At 38.6% G+C, this 12,619-nt stretch overlaps 1 protein-coding gene across 1 annotated transcript in view; it reads left to right on the top strand.

The window, feature by feature from the left end:
• Positions 1-11,124, top strand: part of nkd2 (naked cuticle homolog 2 (Drosophila)) — a 40,233-nt gene extending 29,109 nt beyond the window's left edge. The window contains exons 4-10 of the mRNA XM_015371073.1: positions 5,392-5,452; positions 6,494-6,621; positions 6,879-6,974; positions 7,103-7,244; positions 8,168-8,225; positions 8,313-8,440; positions 9,815-11,124. Of these exons, the coding sequence (XP_015226559.1) occupies positions 5,392-5,452; positions 6,494-6,621; positions 6,879-6,974; positions 7,103-7,244; positions 8,168-8,225; positions 8,313-8,440; positions 9,815-10,413 (1,212 nt within the window). The 3' untranslated portion in view covers positions 10,414-11,124. The remainder of the gene's footprint in view (positions 1-5,391; positions 5,453-6,493; positions 6,622-6,878; positions 6,975-7,102; positions 7,245-8,167; positions 8,226-8,312; positions 8,441-9,814) is intronic.
• The last annotated feature ends 1,495 nt before the right edge of the window (positions 11,125-12,619 follow it).

Genomic DNA, 12,619 nt, shown 5'->3' with positions numbered 1-12,619 from the left:
ACAAGCATGTTCATCTCTCACCACAGCTGTTGTTATAGTAGGACTGAAGAGGCTTCGCCTTAGTGATTCATGTTCTGCCAAGAGAGAGGCTCTGCCTCCTATTTGACCTCAAAGAGGTTCCTGCAGTCCTCAAAACAAGGCCATATCTAGTCCATCTAAAACAGCATAGGCTAAATCAGAAGGCAGGATGGCCTTGATCTCATTACCACAGGTGAAAATATAGAAGTATCTACAGAATATTTTACTAGGTACAAAGAAATACTTGTACAAATTGTATTTTGGGTTAAAAATCTAAATATGTGCATGTAAACTACTTAAACTAGTAGAACCCATTTCAGATTTATATTAAACAGCTTAAAATTGTGGATGCGATTTTTCTATTTCGTTAGTTTAGGTATTAACGTTAACATCTTTTTAAACCAGAGGTGATTCAGTCAGAGATGTGTAACTGATTTGTCTTTTTGCAAAATCTTGACTTGGAGATTACAATTTTATTTGAAACTCTTTAAGAACCACAGTTAAGAGTAACTCTGGCAGATTTGTATTGAAAATGACTCCACCAAGGAATTGCTTTTCTGATAGAAAATGTAAGCGGGCATCTTTCTAAAGATAATAGGCTTTATAAAGAATTCTACTTTAAAGAATAAAATATCTGTTTTTATTTACCTTAAATTAAAAACGAAGGGTCAAAAATGATATATAACTTCTTACTGCTTGGCAGAAGACTTTCCTGGACTTTAAGGAAATTGAAGCCATCTTTTAATTGCTTAGTAAATTTTTGCATGTTACCTCTGGTAGGCCTGTTTTGACCCTTTTTCTTTGTGGTTGAGCTTTTTGACACCATCACTATTTTGTTTAGGTCCCTCCACAGATTTTCTATCAAAATAAAGTCTGGACTATGGCTCATTCCTCCACTTTAAAATCGTTCAGGAGATATTTGAGTGAATATAATCCAAAAGATTGTTTTCTGTATTAGAAGATTAGCTCTTTCCCATGTTTATTTTTTTAGTTTTATTTTTTTAACACAAAATTCATTTTAGTTAAAGAGCAGCTATAAGGAACATTATATTTCAAAGGGAAAAGGTCAGATGAACTGTTAGATTTAGAAAATTGTAAAGTCATTATTCATTTTTCATGACTATACTGGATCCATATACATCCTTTCTGTTCGAGAATGTAATTTATTCATTAATTTATGCTTTTGAGCAAAGCTGGCATGAGTTTGTTTGTGAACAGTATTGCATTGTTATTTAAAATAGTTTCTTTAAATTCTAAGCATATTCTCTGTGCAGTAGAGGATGACGCAAAAACTTCATAACACATTCTGCCTTCCTGTTATCTGCTAAAGTCCAATTTCTTTTTTTTCCAGAAATTGCAAGTGCAAAACTTCTCTGTAATCTCATCCGGGCAAAACTGGTCAAATAAAAGAAAAAGAATAAAAGAAAAAATCCCTGATATAACTGACATTACTTCAAAGAAAACAATGTTTTCATTAACGTGCTCGCTCTGATTTTTTTTTTTTTTTCCAAGCAGCTCACTGATTTAAAACAAACTTTTCGGCTGAATCAGCCTCCCAAGGTAACAGCTTTTCAAAGAGCAGCTTAAACATTGGACATTATTGCCTGGAAATATCTGAAAGTTTGAGGCCTTGATCCAAAGTTTAACCTAAGAAAAAGTAGATCTACTAATATTTAAAATTATCCTTTTTTTCATTTTGAAACGGTTAGCATTCAAAGACATGTAAATCTCAGAATTTCAATGATTTCAGTTTCCAATACGCTTTATTGGTTGATAAGTAGAAGACAGAAATTGCCGGAGGTTGTTAATCTGCTCTTCGTTCTCTTCAGACCCCAAAATGTTTCAGGCATCAGCCCCTTCCCCCTCCTTCTCCTTTGCTCTGCCTCTTTCCAGTTGAACCGCTCACATCTGGTTTTGAGTCGAGGCCAGGTTGGTTTCAGCTGGAACGGAGGGCTTTTATTTTTGAATGGCCCCCGTCCCTCTAGTTTTAATCTCAGGAATGTGCGACTAAATCCAGCTTGTTTACAAACGAATCTTCCCTTCTTTGTAGTAATAACATTTGGATCCTGATTTTTCTTAAATGGGAAACACCAGGATAATTTGCAGTTCATATTGGGGTTGAGGGGTAATGCTGGTCTCCTGGCTGGTGGTCTCGAGGCGTTTCCCGCTGGCGCCCGGTGAAATGTAATAACCTCCTAGCATTTACCTCCTAATGCACCATTTAACATTAAATACAAGATATCCTAGATTCTTGACCTGGATTTCTTAGAGCAACATAAAGATTCCCATAAATTTTACAGAATGTATCAAGAATAACAATTACTCCTGCTCAACCCTGAGCACAAAAAAGATCCACAAATTCAAAACCGCAGGCAGAGGACAGTTGCATCCTTTTTTTGTGTGTTTCCAGCATATGTTTGTACTTCGACACGCGTTGAGACATCCGATCAAGCTGCCATATTTCCTCACCCGAGGGCAGAGGAAGTGTGTAAACAATATTAATGTCGGCCTCCCGTGTTTTTTAAAGCACGATTTTTTTAAATTGCATCATAAGGTCTGGAGCGTGGCCCTAAAGAAGTGCAAGCACTTTATTTTTAGTGGGGGGAGCCAGAGAAGGGGATGTGAGAACAAAGATGTGCAGTGTTTTCTAGAGGGAGGATGGGTGGCAGGCAGGCAGGGGGTGGTGGAGGTGGGAGGGGGGTGTGTAGACTGCTGGGGGATGTCTGATGTCACCTGGTAGGGAGCTATGAAAGCTTCCCCTGGTTACTCTATCCCACATAAAAGTCTGGCAGAAGACGGAGGCTTTAGGGAAGTTTGGCAGAAAGGCGGCATTAAACAGGAACAAACATCACACATTTTTCTTTCTCTCTTACAGTTAGGCGTTGCAGAAGCAGTGTGTTTACACAGAACGCTGTCACTGCATACTTCCAGCTAATGGAGATCTGATAACTTTTTCTTGAAGTTTCTTCCTCAACATATGTACATTTAAGACGTTTCTTTCACCTTAACTCTCAGGGAATTCAAGCTGTACCCTCGATTTAAAAATATTTCTTTCTAAGATACCTACAGAGGAGGTTGACCTAAAAATAAAGGCAGGAGAGATGTTTATGATCTGATTGTGAAAAATGAAAGCTATTGTGAGTGAATAGTGAACTGCACATGTGGAGGGCAGATTTAATCCCAACACCGTGGGCGATGTGGAGGGAGATGTGTTTAGATGTTAAACTGCAGACTGCGGTTAGGTCCAGGCTGCTTTCTCATTAGCTCCACCAATGGATGTAATGAGCATGGAGGTGGGGCCGGTGCCATTGGAAAAGGGACATGTGGTCGGCACAAGCCCTGCTGGTTCCCTCAGTATTGTGTTTACCCTGAAGACGTCTTCTGCATTTCCTACATTTGCAAACAAGGCATTCAAATCAAGCTAAATCTGATGCATAAAGAGCAATAATCTAGTATTTCCTTTATTTTCTGTTGGATAAAAAAAAAACACTGCCTCCATCTAAAAACCTTCTGCGTGTTTCCCTCCTAATTTATGTTTCACGATGTGTATAAGAAGAAATCTGATATGATCAAAGAATTCTGGAAATGAATATTCTTCAGCCAGGAAAAACGTGATCTGTCCACCTTTAAAAGATAAGTCTTTAATTTAGCCGTGCTCACCGTTTGCTCCAATACCTTATGGGAATGAGCGGAGGAGGAATCGATGGCTGTTTTTGATGTTCCTCTGAGTCTTTACATACTGGCCTTCATTAGGGGGACTGCAGGATAAAAGGGAGGGGATAAAAGCTTCCAGATCAGAAGGAAAACAACAACTTGTCAGGGGAAACCACAAAAGATGGATATTGTGTGTTTTGTGTATATAAATACACATTTTCTTTCTTTTTCTTTCAAGAATGCGTCCTTTATGATTAAGGGATCTTTGTTTATGACGGAAAAAAAAGATAAATAAAACGAAAACTGCTTCCATTACTCCCAGCCTCCCATCATTTCCACTGAGCTTCACAAGTCTAAAGAAACCAACAGATTGGTCGTATCTGCCAACTGCATCCTCCTCTGCCACACTCCTCTTATCAGCCTCGCTCCCTTCTCTTTCTTCCTCTGATCTTCCCTCCTTCTTCCCCTTTATCCCTACTTTGCCTATCTCCTTCCTCCTGTTCGTCTCCCAGGGCCTCCATTGGCCATCCGGGCCCAGACCTCTGAGACTTATCAGACAGCCTCCCATTTTGCTCTGAAGGTCACGACCAGATTAAGGTCCTGAGGTATGCTGAAATCCAGAATAATCAGCGTCTTTAAACAGAACCACAGCAGGGCCTGGCGCTCTGATTATTCTGAGAGGCAGAGGGGGTAAACGGGGAGGGGTCTCGCCTCACCTAAACACATGCAGATGTTGGTGTTCTCGCTCGAACCCCGGCTCCGTCAAAAGGTACACGGAGTTCTTTTGTTTTCCAGCACCCTGTCTGTTTTTTATTTGTCTCAATTCAGTGGGCCTCCTTGATTCAAACTGGTGCGATTTTATTTCAAAGCCTGCTGAGCAGCTTAGAGGAACAGGGAATGACGTAAATAAGTTGAATCATTTGTTGTTTAAATATTTGTGGTTTAAGGCCTGTGCTGCACTTAATTTTCATTGTTTCCACAATGCACTTGTAATTAGAAAAGGCCCCTAGTGTGTGTGTGTTGCATCTCCCTCTGTGTGCCTTTGAATTAGCCCATGTGCAGAATGCTTTGCGCTCCAGTTTCATGTAAGATATGAGTTAGTCGACTATTTTTCCTTTCCATCCCTCTTTTGTTTCTGCACTGGTGTAATTAGTGAGTTTCATCCTATCTACAAGGACATTTTTCCATCTGGCATTCAACATAAACGCTACCCAGACGCCATTCTGTGGCTTGTTGCACATAAGCCAAACTTTTCAGAGTTAAGCTACAAAAAAAAAAAAAAAAAAATGAAAAGCAATACAACAGAACTTTTTTTCCTAAACTCTGGGTTTCCATCAAACGCTTCTCAGTGGGTCTCTCATGTCATGGAAGATGAGAATAAACAGGTTGGCTGAGAGAGTGAGAGGCAGAGGAAGCTCAGATGATGAAGTGCATCGGGGGCTTTTTGATGGATGTGAGGGATCCATTTGAAGGGCTCGAAGGAATCTTGAAAGCTTGGCTGTGGCCGCGCTCGCTGCGTCCCAGACAGTGAAACACAATAAGCATGCAGATGTTCAAAGTGTTTGGCCATGCTGGAGCCTGGAGCCCTCTGCTGCTCATCTGAGTAGGAAATGCTTTAGCTGGAACTGTTTGTTTTCTCTGTGTCTGTGGTCTGAACTGTAGATTCACTTACATCTCTGACCCCCCAATCCTCTGTGTATTTCTTTTCATTTTTCCCAGGAGTTTCCAAATGCTGAGCTGAAGGAAGGGCAGTTCATAGACCAACACTGTCCCCTAGAGGGTAAGTGGAGAAGACGAGATGTTTGACAGCTTGCTCAGTTGTTGGTAATATCATATTTTTGTCTGTTTTCAATGAGATTAGTATAAAATACCACTTGAACTCTTAAAGAGATTATTGGAAAACAAATAAAAAGCCTTACAGACGCAGCCAATCAATCATTGATCGTACAATTAGGATTGATTTAGGTGTTCTTCCAAATATCTTTTTGAGGGAATGTTGATAACTGCTTAATAAGGTTGCTCTCATAATAGTTCTGCTTTAAAGTTTTTGGACACCACATTTACAGACCAAAAGATCAAATCAAAGGTATATTGGAGGATTTTAGCTATTTTTTAAAAAGACTCTCCACTTCAAAAACGCTTATTAAACGCGGGTGAGAGCATGCACAAGCCCATTTCTCCAGGTGCAGGGACGCAATGATAAGACGGTCGCTCAGATGGATCTCACTCCTTCCATATTTGTATATAAAAAGTTTCCCCGCAAATAAGACTACTGGTACATTAAAAAAATCAAGACCTGCGTGTATGGGTGTGTGCTGCAGTGGGAATTTGGATATGTTTGTGGGGTAAACAAGGATCTGTGGCTACCGTATAACTACTAATGATGCAAATTACAAAATAAATAAACTTATCTTCCCTGGAAAGTTCCCTGGAAGCACCACCTGTGCTTTCAGTGTACACCATGGCGTGAAAGGATCTCCCAAAAACACTCTAGTTTGGTTTCTCTATTCTGAGTCCTTTCTATTCTTCTCATACACTTCCTTGACACTTTTTCTCTTATGACCATCTGCTATTTTCAAAGAACTGCAGTGAGAAAGGCAAGCTTCAATGACTGTCTGAAACATATATATGCCTGAAAGTGCACATGTGCAGAAAAAGACAGCTAACTGTAAACGACCACAAAGGACAATTAGGAGGACCCCTTTACCTTAAAATAACTCACTGTATCAGATTTTTTATTGTGAGGGTCTAAGATCCTCTTGCATTAAACAAGATGTTTTTTTTTTCTGATTGATTTGTTCCCTTTCTTGTTCTTAAACAGTGGCTCTTCCCCAAGAGAAGGCAGAGGGCTGTGAGAGCTACCTGCATTACATACACTCAGAGGATGGAGAGAAGGACCCTCTCAAAGACACCTCTAAAACCTCTGGAAAGAAACGTATCAGTGTCAATGTAAGACCTAGTAGCAATATGTAGTTTTTATTTTATTTCTCTTTGCTCTCATGTGGAAATTTCTGGCTATCTTTTTTTAATTTACCGTCTAAAAATCCTGTCCTATAAAGAACTTTGCAGCTGTTCTCTGCTGCCCCCTGCTGTCTGTAACATAAACGTGTCTTGCCCTCGGCATTCCTTGAGAGCATAATCACAGTGATTACAGGTGGATTTTTTGTGTTTAACAAGGTGGAATAAATGTTTTTGTTTATTTTCAGGATGTGGAGTGTGATGTTTCTGTGGAAGATGACAACCGTCAGGAGTGGATCTTCACTCTTTATGACTTTGACAACAGTGGGAAAGTCACCAAAGAAGTATGTGGGCTGGGTTGTTGTCTTTGTAATGCTTCCAAACCTCTATGTCTAAACTAAATAAACCATCTATATATGAGGTTATAGTTTAATTTTGAAGTTCTATTGTTTTTTTTTTTGGATCTCAAAAGGACATGTCAAGTCTGATGCACACCATCTACGATGTGGTGGACGCTTCTGTGAATCACTCATGTCATAACAAGAGCAAGACCCTGCGCGTGAAGCTGACTGTCACTCCAGAGCCCAGGAGCCACAGGAGAGATACAGGACCAGGTGACTGAAAAATAAACCTACTGTTTCCTGTTCAGCCTTTAAAATTCTGGGTTTTTATTTATTTTATTTTTTCCCCAAGTTTGCACAAGAATGAGAAAGTGTTTGAAGGAATACCTTATTCCGCAATCTAATACGAAAACAAACATTTCTAAAAAGATACATACTATTTTACGTAAGTTTATATTGTACTCTTATTTTTTTTTTTTCCAGTATCTTTATTTTTGAGCTATGGGCAAAAAAAAATGGAGCCAGTCAGAAGAAACTGTCATTTAAAAAATTTGTTTTGCCTTTAAATCATATCAGACATAGTTATCCAACTGTTTGTGGTTCTTTATGCAGACCTCATTTAAATACCAAAGTATTAAGACTTGTTTTAATATATATATTTTTTTTAATAAAAGATCTATAAATCCCACAAAAGTTTAGGATAATCATGTTTTGAATGAAGATTTCTAAGTATTATAGATTTTAAACCGGGGTCAATCTGAGTTAGTTCAGATGTAGAAAAAATAATAGCTCTATACTACACTGCTAAATAGTAATTGTTTTGGTCTTTATACATATAGAAAAATTTTTTGATTAAAAAAAAAAGTTGATTTTTTTTTTTGGTATTAAAATTTCTGAGTTGTCATATGTCTACTTATGTGAAGGAGGAAAAGTAACACATTTTTTAATTTAAACTCATGAATTTTCTAAATAAACATCTGAAGATATTTTCATAGAATTCCTTTAGAAATTCATTTTAGAGAAGTCTTTCAGATCAGTTTGGAGGATTAATTCTCTACGCACAGCTGAGATGTGAACTGAAAATTGGATATCTGATACTTTTTTGTGGAAATTTTAATAAATACAAGGATCTAGGCCTAATTATTACGTATCCAAAGTTAATTGTGATTATTCAACTATAACTTTAATCTTTTCAGAGCGCTGTCACCATGATGAGGGCCGTTCGTCTGACAAGCGTCTTTCCTCCTACTTCAGGTTAGTCCTTATTTGAAACCTTGTCTGATGTTTTCACTCATAAAAAAAGTGTAAAAGCGAAGATGATTTTTATTTACTGCTCTGCAGTAGTAAGGCTCAGAGCAGCGAGCCTCCAGCCGCTGAGGGCCAGCATTACTGCGTGGACGAGAACACAGAGAGGAGGAATCACTACCTGGACCTGGCTGGCATTGAGAACTACACGTCCAGATTTGAAGGTCAGTTCACTTTGGTTTGTCAATTAAACATACTGTATATGGTAGATGTTTCCTTATACAATAGAGATAATGCAGCTTTAAGTATGCACTGATATGGATATTGACAGCATATTGTATCAGCACAGATTCTAAAAACTTGTATGAATTATTTTGTAGTGTGGAATGTTTGAAAAGGCTTCATCAAGCTTTATCATTCAAACGACTTTTCACAAGAGAACAATAGTCGATAACAAAACGTATGAGAACAACAGATTATTAACTAATAGGTTACATAGAGCGTTACATAGAGTGTTTCTATCAGCGTGCTTATATCAGAGATTTTAGATGCAGGCTGATATATTGTGATTTCTTTTTTTTTGGCTAACATCGGACTCATATCTGATATTTATATAAGACATCCCTACAGTGGGCAGCAATTTTCAAGCCACAAAGTCAGACACAGGCTCAACTGAAGCTATATCTTAAAAAAAAAAAAAAATCATTAAAGGTATAGTGGAGGATGTTCTTTTTCAGGGTGGATCAACAAAATAAATGGTCCTCCTAATTGTCAATCATTCTGGTGATATGTTTACGTACGGCCGTCCTATGTGCTCGTCCCAATTTTCACTTACCGGTGGTGAGTTTTACATTGTGGAAAAATAGCAAATCTTCTTTTGGAAAGTAAGCTTGTATGAGCGATGCAAACAGCAACTTTTTAACAGAGCGTGTATGAGGAGAAATGGGCTTATGCATGCTCTCGCACTCATTTTATAGGCATTCCCTCTTGGGAGTGGGTACAGGGTTGTCCATGTGTCTTTTTTTGTATTGAGGGCCGATCTTTTCAAAAATACGCAATAATCCTCCACTATACCTTTAATCCTTATCTTTGAAAAATAAGGCATTATATCGCTGTTATTTTTTTTAAAATCATTTTTGTATTGTAAATAATGTTTTGTTTTCCCAATATCAGAGTTTTTCTTAGTTTTACTACAAAATGTTAAGTAATGTAGTTCATATTTTCCTTCCATCATTGCAATTGGATGAAAGGTCTCTGCAAAACAATTCCTTTTTAGCCTAATATAAAACTAAACACATTTTTTAAATTCCCATAATCACTAATATAAACTACGTGGTGTTAATTTATACAATGCATCCTTAGCTTTATTCAGAACTAAAATGTTGTTGCATATTTTTTATTTGGCATAGTCCATAATATTCATGCTCCAGATGCTATTTGCACTGAAACTCCAACCAGGCAACTTTTTGTGTTTACCGTTGTAACTTTTGATTTTACCAAAGATATTTTGCAGATTGATGGGTATAGATAGACAGATCAAGATAGATAGTTAATTTACAATTTGACTTCATATAACCTTCACCTGTGGTGTCTTTCAGGAACCAACCCAGACTATCCCACTCAGGAGTCTCATGTTCGCAGCTCACAAAGCCAGAGTCGCTCTCGTTCCCATGAGCCAGAAGCCCAGGTTGTCCACCACCGTCGTTCACAGGTCATCGGTGAAAGCTACAACCCCTCAGAGCCTCGAGCCAAAGGCACACAGTTCCTCAAATCCCCTAAAGGTGCCTACAAGGGAAGTGGAGGGAATAACGGTGGAGGCAAATCCAGCAAATGCCACGGCCACCACCCCCCCGGCCAAGCGATACTGCATGGCGGCAGCGCTGCAGGTCAGGGAGGTCAGGATGTGTACCACCTACCACACCAGTCTCAACCTTCAGGTCACCACCAGCACCCTTTGCAGCATAGCCACAGCAAACGGCTAAAGGCCAGAGCTCGTGATTCCCTGTCCCCGACCAAAACCCCTCTGACTCCTCAGTCCCACCAGCAGCCCTCAGTGCTGCCAAACATGGAGAGGGAGCAGGTGTCTTGCCCCCCTGGGAGCCCAGGGCTTGTGGTTCCCATGGTGCAGCGCCATGAGCATCACCATCACCATGAACACCATCACCACCACCACTACCACCACTACCACCAAACATGACAGCATAATATGCGAATGAAAACTGGACCATTACAGGACCAACCACACTAGAAGGACTCATCCAATGGAAATACGTCACGCTAAATCCTCTGGCAAACTTTACAGAAGTATCCTGAGAACAGCTGTGCTAAGCAACCAAGTTGTCTGATGGGGATGATGTCTGCTTAGCAGTACGGTGGTGTTCAATTGCAGCAAAAGCCCAAAACAAAGCAGACCTAATATTTTTCAGTATTTTCTCTAGATGTTCTACTTGAAACCCTGCACTCCTACCACATATCTATTAAGGGAACCAGTAAAGAAGAAACTTTGATGACTTCTGTTGTGTCATTCACTTTCCTCAATTATAGTCCTATGAAGCTACGGTATATGTCTAAATAGTTGTTCCATGTGAGACTTTTCCAGAAATGCAGATCTCAGGTGTAAAGGTGCTGCTGCTCCAGAGCTTTTCACAAACGCCCCACTTTCAAGGTGGGACGAATTGTGTTGGCCCTGGGGCTTCGTGTTTGGGTTTGTTGTGGGAGGGGGGGAGCATAAAATCACCACTGCCAGTTCTAATGCAAAAATATATTCCTCTATGTATAAAAATAAAAAACTTTATATGTAAACACATTTTACTGTATAATATTTGTACTCTATATGCATATTTCATCATGGATATAATTGTGCATAAATGTATTTTGTCTTTTTATATATTTTAATAAACATTATGTAGTTCCTTTTTATGAATGCAGAGGGGATTTTTTTTCCTTTCCATGAAATTATTTGATCTATTTATTATAACAAGTGATTCTTTTCACTTTTTGTCTTCAGTAACAGTATTGGTACTAACTTGGTTTTCTGGGACACCTTGGTTTTATTAATCTTATTCACTGTATATTAAACAATAATTAATACAGGTGTCGCAGCAACAGATGTGGGGAAAATTATTTCTGTCCATCTCAAACCTTTAGTCTCACATAAAATGTTTTTTTTTCTTTGAGTTTCCTATTTAGATTGTGGAACGTCTATTATTGATCCACTAGATGGCGATATTCTGCTTTTAGAATTCCCATTAAAAGCTGTAGTTGTAGTAACATATTTTTATTTTAAACTACTCCTAGTTTGTGCTTTCTTCAGCCTCAGATTAAAATATTTGTTTACCACGGTGAAGTTTTGTACAAAATATTAAATTACTTAAAGAAGAAGCATTAACCCCCCCACCCCCAGTACAGAATCTACTTATGTAATTGCCTGTAAACAGGATAGTACCAATTTGCATTGTAAAGGGGTATAAATAAAACAAAGTCACTTAACGGCATCTAAACTTCTTTTCCCAAGCCTTTAAGATGGTCTGTCTCAAGCTAACCCAGACAGTTGGTTTTATCGTCAACTTAACAATCTGAAGGTTCATTTGCAGCTGTAATCAAGCTTTTTATTCAAGGAAACTTGTGACACATCCAGAGGAAATTCAAAAAATAACAGTTTGCCAAACAAGGGAAATTACAATGAATGTTAACACTTTGGGTTAAAAACAGTAAAATTTGCTGCTTTATCTTTGACAGAGCATAGTAGTTTAACTATAGAAGAGTCAAAGAAATGATAAACCAGGTTTTTGGGACTGTGTGATGTCATTGGAATAAATTAAAGTAAATGGGAGGGTACAGACTGCTGGTAATGCTTTGAGACTTTGGATGTCCTGCAAAGTAGACTGGAGGTCTGTTGTAAAATGCAACAACCCACATTATACTGCTCAGAGGGTGGTGCATTGATTTTATTGTACAGCAGGACAATGAGACAATCAGCTATGAAGGAACTCATTTCACAGGTGGAGATGAGGAATAAGATGGTAAAAGCAAATAGACATACAATGAAATATTAAAAGGACAGGTCAGTGACATTAGTTTGCACTAGAAAAGGTCCTAGGTTTAAACCCTAACTGTTACAGGAGGCTTGGGCAGTTGTAGACAGTGGTCAAAAGGGGCCAGTGATCCTGTAGCTGATTGGTCCCTTGGATCCATTTCATTTTTTAAACTTCATTTTTAACCTTCAAATTAAGGCATTGCACTTTTAGCTTTGGTCGTTTTGAGACAGGATCACAGTTTTGATCTGCTTTATCTGGGGTCTCCAAAGCCGAAAATAACTCCTTGGTTCTGCATTTCACTTAAAGGGACACAGTATTGTTATATTACTTTTCAAATTTATATAACAGCTTTGTCCGGTTGCATAC

The sequence above is a fragment of the Cyprinodon variegatus genome, unplaced genomic scaffold, assembly GCF_000732505.1.
Source record: "Cyprinodon variegatus isolate N-32 unplaced genomic scaffold, C_variegatus-1.0 Scaffold2, whole genome shotgun sequence".
NCBI lineage: Eukaryota > Metazoa > Chordata > Actinopteri > Cyprinodontiformes > Cyprinodontidae > Cyprinodon > Cyprinodon variegatus.
This window is presented reverse-complemented; position numbering and strand designations above follow the sequence as displayed.